This window comes from Prunus persica, chromosome G3, assembly GCF_000346465.2.
Source record: "Prunus persica cultivar Lovell chromosome G3, Prunus_persica_NCBIv2, whole genome shotgun sequence".
NCBI classification, from domain to species: domain Eukaryota; kingdom Viridiplantae; phylum Streptophyta; class Magnoliopsida; order Rosales; family Rosaceae; genus Prunus; species Prunus persica.
The window spans coordinates 18499492-18524942 of record NC_034011.1 but is presented as its reverse complement, the minus strand read 5'-3'; the positions used below and the strand labels follow the sequence as shown (position 1 = coordinate 18524942).

Here is a 25451-nt window from a genome sequence, read left to right as displayed (position 1 = left end):
TTTAGGACATAATTAGATGTCGAAACGGTTTCCGATTTGTCTAATTTTTTGCAAGGATGATTTATGAATGTAGACTTAAAAACAGATGGTTTGGATTATTGAAAAAAAAAAAATCATAAGGGACCCCAAAGAGTGTCCCTCAAATAAAATTATTTGAAGGATCCCTATATATTTATAGTACCCTTCTATTGAAGGATCCTTCAAATAATTTTATTTAAGGGACACTTTTTGGGGTCCCCTACGATTTTTTTTTTCAACGATCCAAACCATTTATTAGTACTTGGTTTGCACCAATGAGATGTTAGTTGGATTGACCCAGACCTTGATGTGCTCCCAAGTGGTTCTGAGTTCAAGCACTCATGTGTGTATGAATTTCCCCACTCTCCCATCATAACTTTGATAAATAAGAAAAACAAACAAACAAACAAACACTTGGTTTGCCTAAAATGCAAAAGTTGAAGCAACACACAGGCCAAATGATTCCAAAGTCCCACCAAATTCCAAAACTTGGAGTACATATTATTAAAGAGTGAATTGTGCTAAGTTAGGAAATAGGACAAACAGAAACATTCCGAATTGAAAAGCAGTTGGTTTAACAAAAAAACAAAATGGAGCAAAACACCAACAAAGTGGTTCCAAAGTCCCAAAAATAAAGTCCCATCAACGCTAGAAAACCGCCACCTGTCATACACAAGTCTTCGTAGCACCTGTGATGGGGACAATAAAGTGCAATTGAGAAAAACTTATATATCACAGGAAAATGAGACGTAATTGGTTTAAGAAGAGTTTAATCCTTGGATTCAAAATATCGCTACATCTTTAACATATCTTCCTAACATTAATTTTGAATAACCCTAAAGTTTAGTATTAATCACCCGGTCGAGTTGTAAGTACATGAACATTAAACATAACTTCCAAAAAATTTCGAATTTGAGCAAAAGTAGGTGCAACGGTAATGGTATATAGGTTTTGCATCAGAATTAGTATTGCTGAAAATAAATTAGAAATAAATCAAACTTAAACCAAAAGTAAAGCCAATACTAAAATACACGGAAACTGGAATTTATACCAACATTGATTGAGAGTTATAGCTGGTGCTAATTGGCTTAACTACAAAGGGGATTTTCTTCATTCACGTGGGGCTGTAACCGCTGCTGCGACAAGAATCGGCAGCCTGGCGGCTTAGATTTTACGATTCCTAGAAGGAGAGAGTTGAAGTTCCAGACGCTTGATTTCATCTCTCAAATCTTGCAAATTGACTCTGGTAGATCGCTGTGATGTTTGGGTAGTGCTATTACCATTTAAGCTCAAAAGATGCTTCAAACATTTAAGATACTCTGCCTTTACTTCAGGAAACTCCGCAATTGACATCTCAGTTACAAACTACAAATAGATAAACACATAAATAACTAAGCAAACACAATTGTAAGGCATATCAAACTTTGAAAAATTTAAGGCTAAGATGTTTATGGTGAAACGATGTCACAATAGTCTTGCATTAAAAATGTGAAGAAATAGGGCACAATTTTAAAAGGCAAACTACACGAAGTGTACCACTGACTTCCCACAGTATTTTCCATTAGTTAGTACCCTATTACTTTACACTTTCTTGCGTTACTAACATGGTTTGTTTGAACCTGCTTTTGGAATAGCTAAAAGCGCTTCTGATAGCGTTTGACATAAAACTAAAAATGTTTATGGGTCATAAAAATGCTTTCTGGAGAATCAAGTGCTTCTTTTGGATTTTTAATAAAATTTCAATGTGCTTCTAATAACAAGGCTTCTTGCAAAAGCGCCTATGAGCAGTTATAATACCAATATTGTTTCAGAGCTGGAAAAAAGAACATCAAATACTCTCGGAAAAGGGTACCTCTTTGTAAGTAGAAATGCATCTTAATAGTGCACTCTCAGCTTCGGAGTTAGGTAAACACTCATCCTGCTAAGTTATGCAATCAAAGTAATAGGTCAGCAAATTTGAATTGGCAGAATATAAGATGAAAAGTAAGTGCAAATCACAGTTTTTCTTTACTGTACTAATGAGCTGTAGAAAATAAGTATTAGGGTCATTATTAAATCTTTAGATGATTAATACTGTATGCGAAAGCTAATGCCTAACAGAAACAGAAACTGTAATCTGAAGAGGTTATTTGAGGTCATTATAAATTGGCTGCTCAGTCAGGCCTCAACAAGTACTCAAAAAGAAGTTACATGAAAGCATCCAATTTGAATCTTGATGGAAAATGTAATTTGAAAATGTATTCATAAATCAGCTGCTTATGGTTGGGGCCATTACTTTAAATCAGCTGCTTATGGTTAATGGCCAATTACTTTCTACAACTCATTTGTACCATAACCAGCCAATTTATGACCATATCATCTTCAAATTTGTGATGAGCACACAGTAGTTCTTCATGACCATTAGAGTTCTGGATACTAACCTTTGACTCCTGTAACTCTTGCTTAGTGATCGCTAAAAGGCCAAGAGCATCAAACGCTTGCAACTGTAAGTACATATATCCATGAAACCCAAAGTGGAAAATGTCTATAACAAAATATGTGCTAACATTAACATAATAACAAAATATAACTGCACTCTTATACATAAAATCCACTCAGAAGCACCTAACATTAATACAATAACCAAATATAAGCATATGGTAGTGAAATCATTTTTCGTAACGAACACTTATTATCCATGTTGCTGATGTGCAATGAACAAAGTCTCCTTAAGCACAGCTAAAGAGTACTCTTTAATTGAATTATAACACTTTTTTATTGGTCGGAGAATTATAACACTTTGTGTTTTTCTTTAAATTTGAAGTAGAGAATTATGCCCGTTTGGCAATAAGTAATTTGTTTTTTCAGCTTTTAATTTGTTTTTAAATTTTTAGAACTTAAGCAAAAAGTATGTTTGATAGCTTTTTATTTAAAGAGTGTAATGCAGTTGGGGTAATTTCTGAAAAACACTTTTTATTATCCGTTTCTTGCTTTATTTAATAACTCCTCTCACCTCACTTGGACTCTACCTAATTTCTGATCCTCCTACTTTATTATTGGTATAGTAATTATTTTATAATCTAACCCTCTCCAATGATAAAGTGTAGAAAGGACAATATCTAAATTTCCTACTGCATTATTTCTTGAATACTTCTTTTCTAGGAAATTACAATATGATCATACTTCATGAATTCCAATCATCATTTTAGTTTAGATTCTCAAATCTGGTAACACCAGCAGTGAATAATGTAAAAGAAATAAGAGATACAAATTACAAATTTATACAAGCAATGCATTTGACTTAATTTAACAGAACAGAACCAGAGATATGCATTCAGAAATCCATGCATAAAATTACGAAAAACACGTGTGAAGAGAGAGAGAGAGGGTAAATTATACTGAAAAATCCACATTCAATGAGGAATACATTGTTTGCGATGAAGAAAACTGACCAGTATGACCAATGCCACACGAAAATTCTTTCCAATGTCACCTGATGCTCCATAACTATGTATCTTTCTATTTTGCCTCATTGATTTATCTAAAGAAGACCGTGCTATCCTATTACATAAAATAAAGCTGTAAGCATTTACACAGATGAATTCTTATAAAATGGGAATAGCAAAGTTTAGCCTAGTGATATTTTCAATATTTTGAAAACACTTCATGCATAGAAACATACAATAACTACTTTGTGATACAATATTGACTGAATGAAAGAGTGAAACATACAAAGTATAAAGTACATAAGTTATAATATACTCTACATGCCAAGTACCAATTAACATCATCATACATCTCACAAGCTAACATTCTCTCCTCAGCCAAAGGCAAAACTAAATAGGTATTAATAATATCCTATTAAAATTGACCTCTTGATGAGCCTATTAACGGCCTAATGCTACAGAACCTAGTAAGATATGATGACTAAACAGTTCAATTTGAGTCCCACTCACACATGTTATTTATTCTTCGATAAACTCGCAGTTTCGTATGAGGTGGGAATGTTTGCATGCATTAAAACAGAAATTCAAATCTGAAACCAGTATGTAAATTGGAAACATCATCACTGCAAAAAAGTATTAGATTCTCTCTAGTATAACAAAGAGAAGATTCGCAAGTCGCATAGAAATTCAGGATAAAACGAAAATAAACAATTTAGTGTAATCAGAGATTCTAGTGAAAGAAAAAAAAATGATAGGTTTTGTTTTGAAGGGTAAATTACAGAGGACTCCAATTATATTGATTAGCACATGATTTTCAATTCCATTTGAATGGTTACAAACTCTTTTCCTTAAAATTTATGAGAAAATACAACAAACCTTATGGACTCGTTTAAAATATCTCTGGCCTTCTCAAGCTCACAAATTGCTTTAGAAGTGTCCACCTTCTTTAGTTGGTTGGAATTGAGTATTGCCACTCTAGCCATGTGAAGCATGTTCGCACCAATCTGTCCATTGACACAGAAAATCAGGCCTGTTGCAAAGTGTATGCTATATTTTCCTTTAATGGAATTATGGGTAAAAAGAACCCAAAAAATTTGACAGAATGACAGCTCACATTTCGATAAACACAGAAATTTAATCAAATCCACTAAAGGTTATCCCAAGAAACTGGTCAACTATATGAGTCATTCTCATTTATGCTACTGCTTGCAACAATGTTCTGCATTGTCTGTCATTGCAACCCTCTTCCTTCTATCCAAACATGACACGAACTTGTGTAAATACATAAATATGTAGAGGTTTAAATACTTAAATTTGCTATATACCCAAGGCCCCAAGTATTAAAAATCTTTTTCATTACTTTTTCAACTGAAAAGTCAGTCTAACATGAAACTTTAACTATTATAGGGCATAATAAGAAATCTTGAGGTATGGATGCAGTTAATTGTTGCAAAAGAGAAGCCAGGTCAAAGTATCTTGTATTGTACAGAGTCATGATTTACGCCAAAAAAAAATTTATTTGTCATAATACAAAATAAAAATGTTTCTATGTATTCATAATGAAATAAGACGAAGTATAATGAATTCTCCTAAGAATCATAAGCAATCAAAATATATCTGTCACAGCATAGGGGATATTTTTATGAGCTGAATGCGAAAGCAATTAACCTGAATATGATCTTCAGGAAGTAAGGTTTTCCGAGCATCAAGACACCTGCAAGGAAATTAGTCAACAAAATTCTCAAACAAGTAATGGAATATCACTTCATTCTGATTTTCAATTACAATGCTCTTTACCTTTCAAGAAGCTCTTCAGCTTCTTTTAAGCTCCCAGCTGATTGTAGGATCAACGCGAGCCCTTCAGCTGTTATTACTGTGTCCAATGAATTCCATCCCTACCTTGCAAACAGAGTAAACAACTTTAGCAAATAAATTTCTTTCCTCCACATAGCCAAACATGACGCACAACCCAAATTTATAACTTCCTGCAAGGCACTTATTCCTCACCAGCACATGTGAACATCAACGACCTCACCTTGAAAAACCAACTAAAAATACCGACAAAAAAAGAAAATAGAAGAAGACAGACAGTGAAGCTATAAGATAAGGAAAAACATGACTCATGAAAGTGCTAAAGTATTCAACACATGCTTCCCATACACTGATGACTGACGAGAGCTTAGGATTTTCAAACAGCCTAAAGCCTCATGCTGTAAGACATTTAACAATTCTAGGACGTCGTCACCAAAGTCAACTCCCATTTTAACAAATGTAATCAGATAAGTGGCCAATTTCTACCATTAGCATATTCAGTCATCTTGTTCGGTTTTTATGTATTTTTTGGCCTCATTCATCATCAAAAAGGGGGGCCTACATATGCCATGTAGGCAAAATTCATCAAATTTAACAGTCGGTAGGCTGAACTTGTATCACAACACAAACTTAAGGGTTTACATTGCAATGTTTTGATACTTGGGTAAAAAATGAAATGATCCCTATAGTTCAGGGGTGTGAAGTGTAATTTACTCAAAAAGATATGCATACATCTAGCTGTCTAAATGCATATATTTAAGCATGCACCAAATGGTATGTAAGAATCTGTTTGGAATAAACCAACTTTTGCATAAATAGAATGAAAAAGATAAAGATAAAAATCAAATATCAAACCTTTGTCAATTCCATTATATGCAGAATCTTTCTTTGTACCTTCTCAGCCTCCTCAAGACGGTTGGATTTCATATATATCTAGAGAGAGAGAGAGAGAGAGAGACACTTAATTGCAAGATGAAGAAGTCCAATACAAACCTATACAAAGGTACAAATATTAAAATCTGAGTCCTATGAAGACAAATCCACAAAAGGTACATCAAAATATGTTGTAAGGTTTTTTGTAAAATAATTTTTTTGATGAAGATTTTGTAAAATAATTTACAATCAAGCACAATCAAGCTTTCTTTTTCTTCTAAGCACACTTATATAAGGCTTCAAGATTCTATGAAGTGTCATATAATGATATAATAAAGGACCAAATCATTACATGATTTTTAGGACAGTTGTTAGAAAAATGCTAAATATTCCATCAAAATCCGGTATCATAAACGAGCAAGGCGTTTCACGAGAAAGAACTTAATCTTGGAAGCCTAAGACCAAAGCATTGAGTTTGAAACATAGAAAAGAGATATTTATCAAGGTAATGTTCTCTACAGCAGAAGGCACCCTCATTTGCAAATGATTTCAAGCCTTTAAAAATTGAATCTTTTACATAGGGAAACGAGTTCAGTTATATCCAAGAATTTCCAAAATGGCGATGGACTAACTTGTTATAAAACTAATTTAGTTCAACCCTCTAAGAAACAGGACTTCCTCTCACAATTCAAGCTTTCACGTGACATATACACCCAATCCTCATATATAATTACATTTGAAACAAGAGTGACACTGGCAACCTGGAAGAAAACACAACCTGAGCAAGATATCGCATTCTCTTGACACACATTATTGACTCCCCTTGGCCACCATCCTATATAGTCAAACAACAATTGGGAGTAAGAATATTAAAGCTCAAACAGTGAACAAAGTACTCTAGTGGTTCTTGACCTCGAGTATTCTAATAGAATCCTGAATAAGGGCCTCCGAATCCTTTCCTTTTCCTTGGAGTTGTAGCACCTGCAGTCAAAACTACACCTAATTAAATAGGTTACCGAGATATGTAAGAAACTAAAGTTTTTGGTTTGGGGGGGGGGGGGTGTGGTGGGGTGTGGAGGGCTAGAATACACTAGTGAACATTACCGAGATATACACTGATATATCTTTTATAAATTTACGACATGTAAAATGAAACAAATGTGTGCTGCAGACATATATGACCTTAAAAGTTAAACCATAACATAGTCAGATCTGGTCGGTTGTCTGACACGCTCTATACTTCTCTTTCTTCCATCCCTTTTCTGTCTCTTACCTATTCTTCTCTTTTCTCTCTTCTCTATTAAAATCTATGTCTACGTCAAGAGAATATCTTCGAAGCACAATAAACTTAACACAGATTAACAGAAACAAGAATGTAGTACAAACAGTATTATCATGCAAGGATTCAAAAAACTACCGTTCCAAGATGATACATAGTATCTGCATAATCTGTATGATTAAGACCCAGAACACGGGCCTTGATCTGAAAAAGGTGATTACAACAATGAGTTAGCAGCATAAACACTCACACTACTACATGTATGTAAAAACAGCCCAGGCTAATACCTTCAAAGCACGCTGTCCAAATGTATCATCAATCGGGCAGAAATGTGAAAACCAGCAAAAGATCAGCAGTTATAAATAGGAAAAATTTATCAAATCAAGGCAAACATTATCCATGCCTTGCTTAAGATATGATACTGATGGTATGTTGGGAGGAGATGCAGGAGGCAAATCAAATAACTCGAACTTTTATTACACAGAAATATAATCAAATGCATATATACTAGGTGCACCAAAAAAAAACATACCAGTCAGAATAATTCTGGATAAACCTGCCAAAACATACAAAAATCTCCATATCCCTAGATCACGAGCATGACCCTCAAAGCAATCACATACTACATTAACAAAACATAAAAGGATAGAAAAGACCACATAGACACTGTTGGTGAACCAATAGTCATAACAACAAAACATGTACTGGAGATAAAAGATTTTAAAGTTATTACCTCATAGCAAACGCGAGCTTCTTCCAGCTTCCGTTGCACAATATAGAACTGCCCCAGGTTGTGAAAGGCAGACCCAACTCTGTGGACAAGTGATCTTGCATGAGTGATTAGTGACTCATCATAGAGAACATAATTGTTTAGGTCATGTTGGTAACATTTTTGTTTTTGGAATGTGATTTCTATTTTTAATTAAAGATAGAGACGGAAAAATGAGAGGATGGTGATAAAAGAGAAGATAAAAGTGAAAGAGGGGAGAAAATGTGTCTGGAATGATTCCTAAGATAAAAATTAAAAAACAATATCAAACAGTTTCCTTTTTTAGTTTTAGTTTCATGTATTCTCTCTCATGTTAACCCTCTCAGATCGTTCCCTCGTTTATAACACCAGAAGACTCTGTTTTTCAAAGTTTACTGTCATTGTTAATTTTGTCAGACTTGCATGATTAAGGAGAAATATTAAAGGAATAGAAAACAAACTTTATGTTATGCACCATAGCACAAAATATACTTATTTCAGTTCCTTCCATCAAAATATATGCAGTACAGCACCCATACAAAGGCACATAAGTTGCTCCTTTTTTTTCCCCCTTTTAGATAAGTAATAAATTTGTTAATATTGAATCAAGGCTTCTCTATTGAAGGGATAATATACAAGAGAACCCAGAAAACTCTAGACTAAAATCTAAAATAAAGAAAGTCCTCAAAGATGAAGACAACACTTCATCAAGAACAGCCAATGATAGAAAAAGTTGCAAATCTGAACGTCATCTGTCACCCTGAGCTTTCCTTATCACTTTTCTATAGGAAGCTTTCCTTATCTTTGAAAATCATGGCATCTCGTTTGTTCCAAATACAACACAGGCATAAGGGAAGTGGTTTTGCAATTTCCCTATACCAGTGCTTGCTAAAGCAACCACTCCAGAACCAAACTTTGAGACTGCTTTACGCAGAAACCAATTGATCCCAATGAATGAAATATAAACATAGATCCCTCGCAACTAAACAGTGGAGCAATAGATGTTCCACTGGTTTCTCACTTCACTTACACATACAGCACCAAACTGCAATGGCAAACCTCATTTCCAACTCATAGCACCGAATATTCCACCAAAGGAAACATAATTGCTAATGAAAAGTACGAACTCTTCCTTATTCCAGTAAGATAGTGATTCCCCAAAGATCACAAAGCACTTAACATACTTCTAGCACCAAAGAAGACATAAGTAGGTCTCTAGAAAGCTATTAGAAAAAAGTCTAAGACTAAGCTCATATAAATACCCATAAAATAAACAGACCAAGAATTATAATCTTACACAGTTTTCTATAAGCTTTCCCACTGTTCTTAAGTTTTTTAACTCCTAAACCATTGACTTTCAAACCACATAAGAAGCTGGACAATGAAAATCAAAGCTGCAATGCTGATTGGACACCACCAGACTGATTAAAACTTGAAGAAAAGACTGAGACCACTAGTGTCCAATCATTGGTCGATTTTCTTCGAAGAAAGAATTTCTCATTCTATATCTCAACTGTTCCTACATACGTCCCTGAAATCAATGACCCCCTATCATCATAACAACTTTGAATTCTCTTGTATGTTCAAAGGTAGTATAGAAATAATGAATGTGTACTAATGCTGTGGAAGCACAAACTGTATTACTAATTTAAGAGAGACATGTAGAGTATTGACTAAGTTATGTTTATGTTCAACCTAATGCCTTGAATTTATTCTAAAAAATCCTGCAACAAATACTGCTTTTGATGATATGTTCTCACTCCTACATGAAGCTCTATACGATGCACTGAGAACTACAACCTAATGAACTTTCATTTCAGACCCTCTCCTTGCCCTACATGTATTTTTACATATGCTTCATTTATAGGTTAGATACAATCAATATTGATTTCTAGGTTAGATACAATCAATATTGATATTTCAATTCCTGTTCATATCAAACTAATTGCAAAACAGAAAAAAAAAAACCTATACCAACAAATTAATTAAACGCAGCCAACATATGCTATGAAGCTAGAGAAATGCAACTTAGTGTGCTTTCAAATGTTACACACAAGAAATGGTAAACCGGAATTTTATCTTTATCATTAAATAATGTGTAAGCATTCTCTGCTATAGTCTGCAGAATATCCATAGTATACCGTATATCTTCAGGACCAAATGATTCCTCCAGTATGCTGATGGCGTCCAAGTACAATGGCTCTGCTTTATTATATGCCTTATTCACTCTATAGAGCTCTGCCTGAAACAATAACAACATAAAAATATAACTTGTCATTACATACAAGGGTCCCAAGAAGAAGAAGGAAAAAAAAAGCGCGTATACAATACTTACAGTTCCTTTGATGATAGAAATGACAACCAGAACCTAAATCTTGTTGTCAATAAACAATCAAGCTTCTGGATCAATTAATTCCTAGTATTTACAGTTTAGTCATATTCTTCTCTTTTTTGGTCATCTACAATTCTCACATGAACTTAAGGAGGACTACCATAATAACAAATTGATCATAAAGGCAGCAAGAAAGCGCGTACTAGGTTGTTGCATGCAGATGCAACATGCGGATCCCTCTCTCCAAAGCCTTCTTTAGCTTCTTGTAAAGCTAAGAGGAAAAGCTTTTCAGCTTCCTCCAATTTTCCCTAGCAGTTGGAACCAAATAAACCAAAGATTTGGTAAGATAAAAACACTATCAAATAAACAAAATAAGCAAGCCAACGAAGGAATGTAGGCATAGAATCCTTTCCTGAAGGAATAAATCCCTCCCTTTATCAGTAAAAACTCTCCACTTAGAAGTATGTATATTTGATATGACAGAGCCGTCCTCAATCTTGCGTAATCCCATGGCTTCTGCCCCTTCGGTGTCATTTTCAGGACTTGATTCAATTGATGCATCTTTTGCTAAGACAGTGTTGGAATGTATCGTAAAAATAATTGCTGCAAAGATAATAGAATAGCTATTGATAACATACGTTATATGGTTATGTCTTTCTAAACAAACCCTAAGTTATACTGAGGTACTTCACCACATGGCCTTAGATTTCTTGCAAAAATTATCTGACTAATTGTGTATATAAAGTAGCTAAGAGTAAAAACATTTCGCATGTCCTGCAACATAAAATACTTTATTTTAAGCACTTAAAAAATCAGGTTTCCCAACATAATTCAACAATATTACATTCACATAAAACAGCTAATACCCCAGGATAATAAAATAATTCAGAAACAACTCAACTCAATAAAAACCAAAATGCTTATTAGTTGGGGTCATCTACATTTGATCTTACCTTTACCTAAAACCGAAGGCAGATGAAATTTGGAATATGGATTAGATAAATAAGTATTTCATTAATCAGATTATGGGTAGACTAAGCTAGATAAAGCATTAAAAAAAGGGGGACATGATAATCTGATATAATAAGTCCTCCAGAAAAGAGAAGTAGAAACTCTGTTTCAATAAAAATTCCATCTTTTAAATTGGCTCATAAAAGAGGGTTCTTCTAACCGGATTTTTCAAAATACCCATATGCCAATTATCAGCATATAATGATTAAGCATGCATATACACTCATTCCAACTCTAAAATCATAACATATCTCATTTATCATTTATTATATTCCAAGAGTAAATGGGTTGTAAGAGATGTCACATACCTGCATTTCCAGATAGAAAAAGCCATACACGAGGGTCCCTGTGACTATAATTCATCCTCCAACTAAAATCTTTAGGACCATGATATTGATAAGAAAATTTGGTACGGCCTGCAACAAGAACAGCAACAATACACCTTCCTTAATTACAAATTGATTATGTATTCGCTAACGTCAACTTGCTTTGGTGATTAACATCATAAGATTCATAAGAAGAAAAGTTGCGTACTGGAGAGTGGAATGGTAGTTGTTCCGGAAGTTGAAGAGACAGTTTGAGAGGGCAAACGGAAACGCCTCTTGATCAGGTTAGCTGCTGCTTGTCGCAGAAACATCTTCGCCTCACTTATTTTACAGAGCGAGAGAGAGACAGAGAGACAGAGAGAGTGGTTCAACGTGGCTTTCACCTTTGTGGGTTTTAGTTCTCTCGCTCTTAAACCTCTCTTCCTAAAGGACCAGCAGCAGGAGAGCTGTTCCGAAATAAATTTTTATTTTTATTATTAAAAATTATTATTATTATTATTATTTTTTAAAGAAAAAAATACAGCATTTTGATTTTGATTTTGTGTGTGTATGGATAATATTTGAGAGCAAGGTTCGGATTGGATTGAATTTACTCTCAAACTGTAGTCAAATTAATTACCATATTGAATCGGTTTGGTTTGATTTTAACTAAAATCACATGTGAAATCAAAACAAAACAAATCATTGTTGTGCAATTTGGTTTGATTTGGATTCGCCCAATTTGGACCTAAGTTGGGTGTTTTTGTTAGGCCTGGGCACGGTTCGGGTCGGGTCAAATTTTGGCCGACCCGCGAGCCAAACCGAAGGAGAGCTCGGTTCTCGGGTCGGGTCGGGTCTAGGATGAAACCCGAAAATGGGCCGAACCGAAAATGGGCTCGGTTCTCGGGTCGGTTCTGATTTATTCTCGGTTTGGGCTTGGGCCCATTTTTTCAATTTTCCAAAAGCCCAAATCTTATTTTTTTTTCGGCCAAAAAAAGCCCAAATCATATTTTTTTAGTAAAACAAAGCCCAAATCCGATTTCCTTTCAGCCAAAACCCTTTTTTTTGTTGTCAAATTGCCAAAACCTATTAAATTCTTATGAACAAGCCCAAAACACTTTTTACTTCTCTTTCAAAACCTGAAATTATGTAAATTCAAGCTATAAAAATCCATCATTCCAATCTAAGTTTCTAAACTAAATAAATCTCACATACACACATTCAATTCAACCAACCAACCAAGGAAAGGAAATATAATCTCTTACAAACCATTACAAAAAATAATACACAAACCAAATTAAACTTATGACATTAAAGATTACAACCCATCACAAAAATACACAGAGATAATATCCTTGCAAAAAATCTGCTGCATCCATTCTTCCAAAAGCCTTCACAAAGCAACCTACACAACACTTAAAAGAATTAACACAAAGTTTCACCATCAACAAATCATAATTAAAATAAGATGCAATAAAAATACCTTCCAACATATCTTAATCACACTAAGAAGGGAGAGTCTTATTCAAATTTGTCATGGATGTTTTACTCCCCATTTCTACAAAGTATAATAAAATAAATCAAACCAATTTGAGTTAGAACACATAAAAATAAGAAAATAATCGGATTCAAATATACTTATAGAAATGAAAATATTACCCATTTCAATTGATTCATAGAACTCCATCTTTTGTGAATGAAATCAAACGAAGGGTTAGGTTACAAACAAGCTTCATTTGTTCCATAAACAAGCTTCACTCAAAACAGCAACAACAAAGATAGATATACATTACAAAAAGTAAATCATATGGGGACACAAATGAAAGACTGAAATGAACTTAAGTGCAATAAAATAGGGTCCAACAGAAAAGTATGAATCAAAAGAGAGCAGCATAGAAAAGCATAAACGAAATCAAACAAGAATGTTCCATCCACATATCATATTGGCCACCACAGTTTTATATATAACTAATAAGAAAAATCACAGATAGAGGAGTAGAATCCAATACCAATAAGAAGTTCGGTGCCACTGGGTTTAGCTTCCCCAAACATCCATGCAAATGACAGTGCCATTGTTGCAATCAGAACCGCGAACACTGCTTCCAGCTTCCTCACACCATAATTTTCAAGAAAAAGAAAGATGAAACTGTAGCAAGGAAACAAATGAAATTATTTTCGAGTTATCAATTTTAAAATAGTTGCAAGTTCAAGGAAAAAAAAATTTGGTTCAGTTCTAAGACAATGCAGGAAAAGAAAGAAACTACAAGCTTGGACTATCAGAAACTTTATTCTTTTGAACCTTAAAAACTGAAAATTAGTCAGCGAGAACTAATAAATCTATTCGGCATGGTTGAAATGAGCTTCACTTTCCAGAAATTAAATATTTTTAAATCTTGGATTTTCCAGGCAACCAAGCAGAATTCAATCCTTCACTTTGAATAGACTCTCAAATTCCTGATTTCAAACAACACTACATCTTTCTATAAACTGAACTAAGTCAACTGGCTGACTAAGAACTTCAAATCTTTAACACAACTACAGAAAGCGCCGAAACCAGTGGTCCTTTGAAAATTGTGAAAGAATCAAACATACTCATATCAAAGAAAAGCCACAGAAATTGCTTGCACATTAAATACCAAAAATCCATACATCGAAAGTAAAGCCATGTGGAGCTGATGATATAAAAATATGTAATTCTAATGCACACATTCAATTTTAAGCCACAAATAGAGATTGAGACAGAAATATTTATACCTTCAATTTTGCCTATTAATCCAAACCCACAGAGACTAAGCACAACTACTGCAAAATTAAGAACAAATTGTGTTAATTACAACAGAATACCAAAATTTCAAAACCCTAATAATCTACTAAATTAGGGAAAATGAAAACAACTAAGAATTCAAACCAAATACATACAAATTACCTTAGAATGAACCAGAGCCCTCCAGAATTTACAAGGATTTGCTCCAAAAACCAATAAAATTGGATGATGTTTGGTTCGGTTTGGAGAAAGAGAATGAGTCTCGCGCGACTCTAAGAGACTTAAAGATGTGAAGAGTGAGAGAGAGCCAAGGGATGAGTCGAGAGAGAGACAGAGAGCCAAGGGACGGCGGCCGATGAGGTGAGGGTTAGTCTCAGATCGGGAGAGAAATAGTGTAGGGTTTCGTTTCGTGAGTTTCATGAGTGAGAGAGAGAGAGAGAGAGAGAGAGAGAGAGAGAAGGCCGAGTGAGTGAGAGAGAGTCTGAGAGGGTTATTGAAAAAATAATAAATAAATAATTGAGAGAGGTTCTAATATAGTGCAAGCAGACCCACCCAAAGTTCTTATTTAAGCCAATGAGACAACGCCATGTGTCAAAAGCATATATAATTAAATAATGGTCGGTTCGATTCAGGTCCAACGGTTCAAAAAATTTTAGACCCGAAGGCTAAACCGAAGTCAACGGTTCGGTTCAGGTCCAGCGTTGACTTTTTCGGTTTGGTCAAAAAAACCTTATTTTTCAGTTCGGTTTGGTTTGGTTCGGTCGGTTTGATCGGTTTATCGGTTTTTATACCCACCCCTAGTTTTTGTTATTCTTCATTTTTTCTAGTTATTTTCAAGCATGTTAACATCTTCTTTTTTTTGACACGAAGTTGATGGTAGTTTATTAATGATGATGAATGAAACAAATATAAAAATTGGGCTAATTTTTAGGGATTAGGCAAGTACCTCTACACTAATGAGCGTTATCGGTTGTCGGCTATTATGTAGTCTACCCTCTTGTTGAGGCCCAAAAAATCTCAAGGAAGGTTCGTGTATAATTTTAGGCCCAATTCATTACCGTGCTATAAAAGGGACATAGATGCCCATCAAATAAGTTACGAAGTGTCTAAACAAGCTTTGATATTCGCACCATGCCAAATGAGACTAGAATTTGGCATGTGGGGAGGTCATGATACGGGTTTACCAATTTCACATGCAAACGTGTAAAGTTTAACAATGTCACATGCTCGAGCTCACCTAGCCCACTTCTTCGTCAAGCATTATCTAACACAGCCCCTAGCCACTGCAATACAACATAGCCCAAGCATAAGCACGCAAATAACATGACATGCCAAGCGACTCCCTTTAGTGCCAAACCACCCAACAAGCTTAAGTGGGCCCAAGCCACATACATGTCTTGGGCTTGTTCAGCGGGTTGTGGTGTGGATGGGTATGAGGGTCCATAAGGCTCATTGAGGGTTTAAAAGATGGAGGTTTTGGGCTACTTGGGAGCACCAAAACCTCCACTTTCTTGAACCCAACACATGGGTAAGTAAGAGAAAAATTCCAGTACCTTTTCCCATGAGATCGGACTAGCCTTGCTTAATTGAAACTGAAACCCTTAAAATTCAGTTTACATAAATATTAGGCTAATGAAAGAGATAAGCCTCAACCTTTCCATTTGCTCATCACCCTTACCCATCTTTACCCATATAAGCTCACGCACGAAAAGATAAAGGAAAGCCAAGATGGAGCATTGCCTGGAAATGAAGCCTCTACAAGGTCCAACTGTAGGAAGGTTTTGGGGCACCAAAATGTTTTGTCCCAATAGCCATGGATTTAGCTGATTTTAGGGAGACTTCACTGATTAAGGCCATATTAGAGAAAGTGAAAAGAAAGAAATGAGAAGACTTGGCTAAATGAGAAGAAACCATCTAGGGTTTCTAGGGTAAAAAAAGGTTCCAGCGCCCATAAAAGGAGGCTATTGGCTACTCAGCAAGGGGGACTTAACTCAACCAAAGTAGTGGAACGAGCTTATCCTTTAACTGCTGGAAACATCAAGCCCAATTACCTTCCCTTCCATCTCCTTCTTCTCTATCCTAAAAAGCCAATGCAAGCAGAGGAGCAAGCATACTCTCCCACTCCTGGAAGCACCAGATTCAAGCTCTAGTTCTCCCATCTTCTCATTCTCTTTCTCAAAAAGCCATATCCTATATTTGAAACACTCATCCTCTTAAGCTAAGTTGAAACCATAGTCATCACCTTCTTTGTAATGACCCAAACCTAAAATTCATATTTAATTAGTAATTTATTATGCGGAAAGATAATTTTGCCCTTGGAATAAATTATGAATGAAAAGTTGACTTTTTGACCGAAAAGGAATTTGACCATTTCACATACACCATTGCGTAGAGCACGAGACACGAGTTCGTAGACATGAAGTGAACTCGAATCGGAGTTTTAACGAAGAAAATACGATTAAAATATCACGAGGGGCAAAACAGTAAATTGAAAAATCAGAATTTCTAGAAAAACCTCATATCTCTCTCTCTCTCTCTCCCCCTGCGCCCTCCTCCCTCTCTGTTTTCTTTCTCTCCCTCCCGTCGCCCTCCACTTGTTAAAGCCGCCACCACCGGCCATCCCAAGCCGCAAGACCGGAGCCAAAACGACCGGCGTCGCGCCGCCACCACACCCAGCCCAGCCCGCTGCCAGCCGCTGCCGTCAGCCACCGGAAACTGTGAAAAACGAGTCGGTTTTGTCAAAACTTCCAACCGTTCGTTCTCCTTCAATTCTTCTCCAAATTTATCGAGTAAGGTATGGATTTCTACCTATTTTCCATGCTCTAGCTGATGGTTGGGTAGGTTTGCATCGAATTGGACCGTAGCTACCTCAGTTTTCAAATTGAAATTCGGCCAGTTTTCGGCCTCCGTGTTCGGCCACTTTCGGTCAGTTTTTGGGGTTGGTCCAAGAACAAAAGTGGTTCCAAATATGATGTTATACTTAGGATAGGAGTTTGGAGCTTTGTTTTTGCGATTTTCCGGCGATGCGTTATCACTTTGGACACCCATCGCTGCCGGCGCGTGGGGCGGTGCGTGGGCGAGGGTGGTGCCATGACACTGTGTTCTGATGCGATTCTTAGGTCGTCACGAGCGCATAGGAATTCGCGGATCTCAATTTGGATACCGTTTGAGCCTCGAACGGATTTTTCATATTGTGCGATTATCGGGTTCAATACTGTTGAGCCGTTGGATCGTAATCAATTTTAGATATGTTACTTTAGCTAATTTCAGAAACGTGTAGGATTCAACGGATCGTGAATCGGAGTCCCGTATACTCCGAAAACGCGAACCCTAGGGCTAGGGTTTAGAAATTATGCGATTACAGGATTGTGATCAATCCGACCGTCTGATCGACACCAATACCCTCGGGACATGTGTCCTAAATATATTGGACCTTCTAGCAGCATCCAGATCATATTGTACCCGTGGGGTTCCGGATTGACTTTTTGGACTTTAGCGCTTTTTGAGTCCCAAGATACCGCTGAAATACCCCACGTGGAAGGAAAGCTGTTATGGGCATAGGGATCACTTTAAATTGATGCACGTACGTTTAGGAGCCGAGGGTAGGGTTTTTAATGTAATACTATATTGTATTAATAGAATATTATGGTCATTGAATCAGGCACCCGAGCACCAGTTGACCCGCAGGAGGGACCTGCAAGAAGCTGGACCCGACCCAATTTCTGCTTTGGAATTCGAGCCAAGTCCTGTGCGTGTCCGACACCTGGCGAATGTCGGGCACAAAAGACCTTTTTATCCCTCTCGTTTCAAATTCTTTTTACACTTTCCCTTACCTGGCGAATGTCTGGCCCAAGATACCGCTGAAATACTCCACGTGGAAGGAAAGCTGTTATGGGCATAGGGATCACTTTAAATTGATGCACGTACGTTTAGGAGCCGGGGGTAGGATTTTTAATGTAATACTATATTGTATTAATAGAATATTATGGTCATTGAATCAGGCACCCGGGCACACAGTTGACCCGCAGGAGGGACCTGCAAGAAGTTGGACCTGACCCAATTTTCGCTTTGGAATTCGAGCCAAGTCCTGTGCGTGTCCAACACCTGGCGAATGTTGGGCACAAAAGACCTTTTTATCCCTCTCGTTTCAAATTCTTTTTACACTTTCCCTTAGACTTTTGCCGAAAATTCGGCAGAGTCTCCCCTGTATTTTGACCAAACCAAAAGTTTTCCACCTGTTAAACAATCAAATAAGTCCACACCAACTGCCAGAATATCTCAAATAACATATCTCAACTCCAGTTTTTCAGTTTCAAATAGATATCAGAGCATTTTCTAGAGTTTTCAGGGTTCTAAGGATTTTTCACAAAACTCTACCTTATTTGGTGGCGCGGAAGCTATGAACGGCCCGGTGGTGGATCCTGCGCACTTCTATGGCCTGGGGGCGAAAAACAGGTTAAAAACGTGAGTGGACAAAAATAAGGTTCTTAAAAACAAGCTAGAACATAATAACCCCCGTTTGAAATACATAGGGATATAAATCGCTAATTTGTCTCTATGTCAAAACAAGGTATGCAAATAAGCATGTAACGCGTGTTAACGAATATACTCGTATACTGAACAAATATATAAGGATATAAATGCGCGAATATCAAAGAAACTGGTATAAAATCACTGAAAGTCATAATTGAATAAAAGAAAACTCAAAATCCTTTGAAAATACCACCTATTTGTACCCCTGTCATATCCGTCAATTCCCCTGGCAGGTCTCGGGCGCCACGCAGTCTACCCGAGCCGCAAACTGGAGAAATCAGGGGACTATGATCAGCCTGATCAGCCGGCAGGTCCTCGATGACACCAAGTCAGCTCGAGTCGCTCTGGCAGGATGCAGGGGACCGTAGTCAGCCTGATCCGCAATCCTGGCAGGTCTCGGGGACACAAAGTCAGCCGAGCCGCAATCCTGGCAGGTCTCGGGACACCAAGTCTACCGAACTGCAAATCCTGGCACTCACGATCCGAGCGTCCCCGTAACTCGTGAGGCAAAGTCAAGTACACTGACGTAAACTGAAATCGGACTGGATGTCCGTAGACATCGGTCCAACTCTAGGTAATCACCAAATAAAGGGTGGGTACATGGTGGTTCTAAAATAAACCATTTTTTAGAAAAATCTAATAGCTCACTGCCTTTTTGTGAAACTGACATTTAACTGTTGTCTCTTCTGATAGAGTTCTCAAACTCTGCTTTTTATATTACTTGAGCTTCAGTAACTAAACAACACGTAAATCAAAGCATTGTACCGCTCACATCACGTTTGAAATAAATAGTTCATAAAACTTCTTCAAAATCAATAATCAAATTAACCTATATAAACTGACTTATAAAAGCTTATTTGTATAAAATCATTATAAAATCATTTAAGTAATCTCATTTATATAAATCATTTATATAACTTCTGCATATAAAATCGTTTATGAAAGAAAGTCCACTCACTGATGGTCCGAGCTAATTCGACCCTTCGAAGGTCCCTCCTGCGGGTCGACTGGATCTCTGGGGCCTGATTATCCATGAATAATAAATCAATAAACTGCTGAATAAAAAGAATTTAAATTAAACACCCTGCCCCCGGCTCCTAGAAATACGTGCACTCGTTTCAAGTTACTCCTATGCCCACATTAGCCTTTCAGACTCTTAGATCAGTTTTGGAAGACTCGACGCTTGACTAAGCGATAAACCACCAGACCGGCCAATCCGGGACCCTGTGGGTCCATGGTCTCCCATGGCCAATCTGGACTTCTTTGAAGGTTCCTGATAGAGACGGAACCAAGTTCCGCGAGTTTGGTCCAAAACGGACAGTCGGATTAGCCGAAATCGCGGTATCGCTTAAAATCCAAACCCTAGTCCCAGGGTTCGCGATTTCGGAGTATCCGAGACTCCGATTCGCAATCCGTCGAATCCTACACGATTCTGAAATCATGTAGACCGACATATCCAAAATTCAGTCTGATCCAACGATTTGACGGCACTGCACCCAAGGATCGTGCGATATGAAAAATCCGTTCGGGGCTCAAACGGACTCCGAATCGAGATCCGTGAAATCCTACGCGCTCGTGACGACACGAGGGTCACAAAACAGTACAGAATTACTTCACCACCCTCGTTCACGCGCCCCAGCACGCACGGGCAGATTTGGGTGTCTTAAGCGATTTCGGGTGGTCGAAAAATCTCAGAACCAGGACTCCAAAGTTCTATCCTAGGTAAAACACCCCATTTGGAGTCACTTTTGTTCTTGGACATACCCCAAAAAGTGACCAGAAACAGTAGATCACGGCGGCCGAAGTTTCGGCCAGATTTCAAGTCGAAAATTAATCGCTTTAGAGCTAAACTCAATCGAAACCCATACATGCATCAGCTAGAACACAAAAAATAGCTGAGAAACCATACCTTACTCGATCGATTTGGTGGAGAATTGAAGGAGAAAATCGAGCTGGAAGTTTGAACACGAAATCTGGCAAAAATGGAGTTTTCCGGCGAGCTCCGGCCACGGAAACTCCGGCGAAGGGTCAGACAATGATGGCGGTCGAGTGGTGGTTCGTTTGGTACCAACGGCGGAGATCGGCTCCAAGCGTGGTGGCCGTGGCGACGATGAGAAGGGAGGAAGGTCGGCTGGCGCGGGCTGATCGGGAGGAGAGAGAGATAAGAGAGAGAAATGAGGAGAGAGAAGGGAGGAAGGGATAAAAATATGACTTTTTGACTAAATTACCATTTTGCCGTTCGCGGTATTTTGATCGTATTGTCTTCGTTACAAGTCCGATTCGGGTCTACTCCATGTCTACGGACTCGTTTCGCCGTGCTCTACGCAATGGCGTAAGCGGAATTGCCAAATTCTTTTCCAATCAAAAAGTCAACTTTTTCCCTATTAAATAATGCGAGGGCAAAATTGTCTTTTTGCTAGAAGATATTAATCCTACTTTTTAGATATTTTATTTCTTTTTAGATATTTTATTTTGGGTTATTACATCCAGCGAGCTCAGACTATCAGTGAGTGGACTCTTTGTTTTAATAAATGAATTTAAGCAGTTCAGTTTCAGTTATTAGCTGTTTTATTCTGTAAAATATTTTATGTTGCATGCTGCCGAGTGAAATTTCCTTTAAAGCTTATAGGAACAGCTATTCTCGTTAATTATCAGATAAATGGCAGCAGAATTTTAAAAGGTTACAGAAAGTTAATTATTCAACAGTTTTGCTTCGGAAACTTTATATTTTCTTAAACCATCTTGTACCCAGATATGACATGTTGCCTTCGGATTATATTTGTTGCCTTCGGTTTAGTCAACATGCTTGACAGTTGCCCCACGAGTTCCTTGGTACTCGAACTCGTGTGGAGCGAGTAATGTGGATCAGGTGAACTACGGTCCCCTGAATCCTGCGAGTTGCGGCTCGGACTGACTTCGTGTCACTGAGACCTGCGAGTATGCGTCACCCATGGTAATGCAAGGAATTGACAGATACAAGGAATTGACGGAAATAGAGTACACCTCGGTGATAGTTTTAAACTGTTTTCAAATGTATAGTTATATACATGCATTGATTTCAGAAATAAAGAAAATAAGTTAGTTTGTATAACTGTTTTTACAGTTGGGTTAGTATGTTCATATGGTATTTTCTAAACTTTGTTTTTGGGTCCACTCACCCTTTTTGTTGTTTTGCCCCCCTAGGCAGTAGACGTGCACAGGAATCCACCACCGGGCCACTTCCCATCTTCCGCGTCTTTCTTCTGATGTAGGATTTTGTTTTGTAAAAAGATTCACTTTTTTGTAAATTTAGTAGTCGCTCTGATGTTTTGCCCTAGACTGAGATTTGAACTGTTGGAATGTATATATACATATGCTGGCAGTTGGTTGTATATATATACTTGTTTTGACAGGTGTAAATGTTTTGGTATTGAGCCAGTTACAAGGGAAAGTCTGCCGGTTTTTCGGTAGAAGTTCACCTTATTATTTTTATCGTGTTTTGTAGAGAATGGCAAATAGGTCATTTGTGCCCGACATTCGCCAGGTGTCGGACACGCACAGGGTCTAGTTCGGATTCCAAAGCGGAATTTGGATCGGGTCCTGTCATTCTTGGTGAAAAAAACCAAATATCGCAAGCCCATCCTCTAGCTATCGAAAACACCTATAATCTTAGGCCTTAATCCTTCCATTTTTGTTCACTTTGTCTTAGAACACCATGCCAAGCCTTAAGTAGCACCCAAACATTCTACAAGTCACCATCCCAAGATTCAAGCATCATAGTTAACTTTCTTTATTCCAAGAAATTTGCAGGAAGATATAGTCTAGCTACAATTCCAAGCTTTTCCCTTTCTAACTCTCTCTCTCTTTTGCTAAACTTATGGGCTCTTAGCTTACTTGCCACAAGCATCTCATGTCAAGCCTAGTTGTATCTTAATTCACCAAAGCAAGCTCTCATGCAAGGCCTGTCCAACATCAATGCACCATTTCCAACTCTTTCTAGAGCCACCGGAAGCCCATCCAAACAAGTAGCAGTTGCTGGAACACTTGGTCCAGCACCTATTCCACTGTGTCTGTAGCAAAGCCCTTTCAGGGCATGCTCAAATCTATCGTCAAGCAATGTCATTACAGCAGCTGCAGTATCATTCTCATCAAAACTTTCAATGCACTAAGGAGCCATTAAAGAAGACCAAAGCACTCCTCTCAATGTGTTCCAGCTGATGGTTGGGTTATTTAGGATCGATTTTTGCATTTTGAAATTGACTTTATGGCTTAAAGTTTGGCCGATTTTCGGCTCGTCATTCCGGCAAGTTTCGGTCACTTTTTGGCAATGGTCTAAACAAAAGTTGCTCCATTCATTGTCCTAATCATGTAGGTATAGGTCTTGATCGACGGTTTGGAGATTTTCCAGTCATCGAAATTTTTCAGGACACTCACACGCTGCCAGCGCGTGTGGCGACACGTGGGCACTGTTCAGGTGTCCATCTTGATCCTAAAATGATCCTTAAGTCATTCCAAGCATGACAGTATGCTCGGATTTGAATTTGGTTATCATTTGACTGTCAATTGAATATCGCATATTAGGCATTATCCGGGTTCGATATGCTCAGACCGTTGGATTGACTTCATTTTGAAATATGTTGATCTAGATATCTCTAGGACCGTGTGGGAATTCGCGGATTGGGAATCGGAGTCCCGGATGCTCTGATTCAATGGCTTAAAGTTTGCATCAAACGATAACCGTCCTAACGTGCGATGCAAGCGATCCGACCATTCGTTTTTGGACGAAACTTAAAGGACATGTATAGTAAACCTTGTTGAACCCGTAGGAACTCTCATATCGAAAATCGGAGGTGGTGGGCCATGCGGACCAGGTTGATCAAGTTTGGGCAATTTGACCCCTCGGTTGACCGTGAGTCTTCCGAGGTAGTTCCTCCCTTCGAGAAGTACTAGAACAACCTCATAATTAAGTCTTGATTGTTATTTGAGTTATTTTCATTATGTTGGAATTATGAGTTTGTTTTATAGTATCTTAAGGAATTCTTGGATATTATTTTAATAATTAAAGTTATGGAATAGATGAGTATGGAACACTTGATTAGTGAGTTGTGAAGGTGAGCCGTGGGTCTCAGCTATATTTATTAGGGAATGAATGCACGTTTGTTTTGAAGTGTACATCGCTATTTTAATATGGAATTTCTTGCATAAGTGAGTTTTGATTAAAAAATTGATTTAAATTGAGTTAATAAGGATATGAGATCACTAAGGGTTAATATTTTACATTCTTTATTATTATTATTATGATTATTAAAGTATATGACGGAGTGATACTGGATTATTTAAATGTAGTTGAAAACTGATTTTTGGAAAGTTTATAAAAGATTTGAAAATTAGATTTGTGGAATAAAGGAAAGTTTATGATAAGTTTCGGAATATGGTTTTCAAACCCACCACATGAGTAACTCCCCTAGCTGTCTTTGAAACAGCTTTGTCATTTATGACAATGCCTCACGAGTTTCGAGGATGCCTGAACTATGTGGTGCGAGGATATGCGTTCTCAGGCTGACTACATGTCCCTCAAGTTATGCAAGGATGTGCGTTCTCGGGCTGACTACGTGTCCCCCGAGTTCTGCTAAGAATGCGGCTCGGGTTGACTTTGTGTTTTCGAGGCCTGCGAGGATGTATCGCTTATGTGACACTTGGAATTGATGGAATATTATTGGAATTAATGGAATATTATTGGAATTGACGGAATATTAGTGGAATTGACGGATCATGAATGGGAGTATGTTTAGGTGCAGAGTATTTGAGTTTTTAAATTTTTAACTAAAATTTATGATTTTATTTTGGTACTTATTGGCGAAAGTTTTTAATACATATTTTTCGATTTATGAGACAAGGATTAAGAGTTTTCTAAGTTTTAAGGATTTTATATAATTCACAATTATTTTCTCAAGTAATGAATTTGTTTTTACATGTGAAAGAGAGAAACATATTTTATTTAAATTAATGATATTGACATTAAGATTTCACGTGGTCAATACTACTATAATAATTTCCTTGTTTCTTACTTATCTATAATAAGTTTATTTGCAAATTACATTGAAAAATAACAATTGATGAAGATTTACAAGTGCAAATGTGAAAAGTGAAAGAACTATGTATGACTTGATCCCTTAGTAAAGGTACATAGGCAACCTAGAGTTACTAGGTGCAACCACAAGATCAAGTGTTGAAAATTTGTTCAGTTAAGTTATATTGGAACTTGATAACGTACTCATTTTGTTTTAAGAATTGGAACCAGTTTCAGATGGTAGAATGATTTATTTGGTATAAAGAGGTTTGAAACTATTTAAAGTTATTTGTCTAATGCAT

At 37.2% G+C, this 25451-nt stretch overlaps 1 protein-coding gene and 1 long non-coding RNA gene across 8 annotated transcripts; both read right to left on the bottom strand.

The window, feature by feature from the left end:
• Positions 499–12239, bottom strand: LOC18783412 (kinesin light chain 3). Of its 5 annotated transcripts, none has more exons than XR_002270665.1 (19): positions 12033–12239; positions 11807–11914; positions 10900–11090; positions 10691–10795; positions 10297–10397; positions 8141–8219; positions 7695–7706; positions 7546–7611; positions 7041–7109; positions 6907–6963; positions 6111–6188; positions 5241–5338; positions 5112–5157; positions 4320–4447; positions 3450–3558; positions 2439–2501; positions 1871–1939; positions 1070–1383; positions 499–707 (listed from the first exon to the last, which is right to left on the bottom strand). XR_002270665.1 is itself a non-coding variant. In XM_007215897.2 (18 exons), exons 1-18 carry the CDS (start codon positions 12133–12135, stop codon positions 1183–1185), a joined length of 1683 nt encoding a protein of 560 aa, XP_007215959.2. In that variant the 5' UTR covers positions 12136–12239; the 3' UTR covers positions 902–1182. The 5 variants fall into 5 exon arrangements, 3 of the variants coding, with proteins under 3 accessions (XP_007215959.2, XP_020414934.1, XP_020414935.1); XR_002270666.1 differs by having other exon boundaries at positions 1074–1383; XM_007215897.2 differs by lacking the exon at positions 499–707 and having other exon boundaries at positions 902–1383.
• Positions 12931–15051, bottom strand: LOC18784039. 3 transcript variants are annotated; one of them, XR_002270668.1, is made up of 6 exons: positions 14730–15051; positions 14558–14605; positions 13813–13949; positions 13463–13555; positions 13287–13361; positions 12931–13208 (listed from the first exon to the last, which is right to left on the bottom strand). It is a non-coding gene; the product is annotated as an uncharacterized LOC18784039 (long non-coding RNA). The 3 variants fall into 3 exon arrangements; XR_002270667.1 differs by having other exon boundaries at positions 13463–13490; XR_002270669.1 differs by lacking the exon at positions 13463–13555 and having other exon boundaries at positions 14730–15050.

Excerpts from the sequence above, each read along its gene's own strand:
- LOC18783412 (XM_007215897.2), bottom strand. The coding sequence starts at position 12,135 with ATGTTTCTGCGACAAGCAGCAGCTAACCTGATCAAGAGGCGTTTCCGT. Across the intron at positions 11,915-12,032 it reads AACTACCATTCCACTCTCCA|GCCGTACCAAATTTTCTTAT; the intron begins GTACGCAACTTT and ends TTCTTGTTGCAG. Across the intron at positions 8,220-10,296 it reads TTTGGTCCTGAAGATATACG|AGTTGGGTCTGCCTTTCACA; the intron begins GTATACTATGGA and ends ACTTGTCCACAG.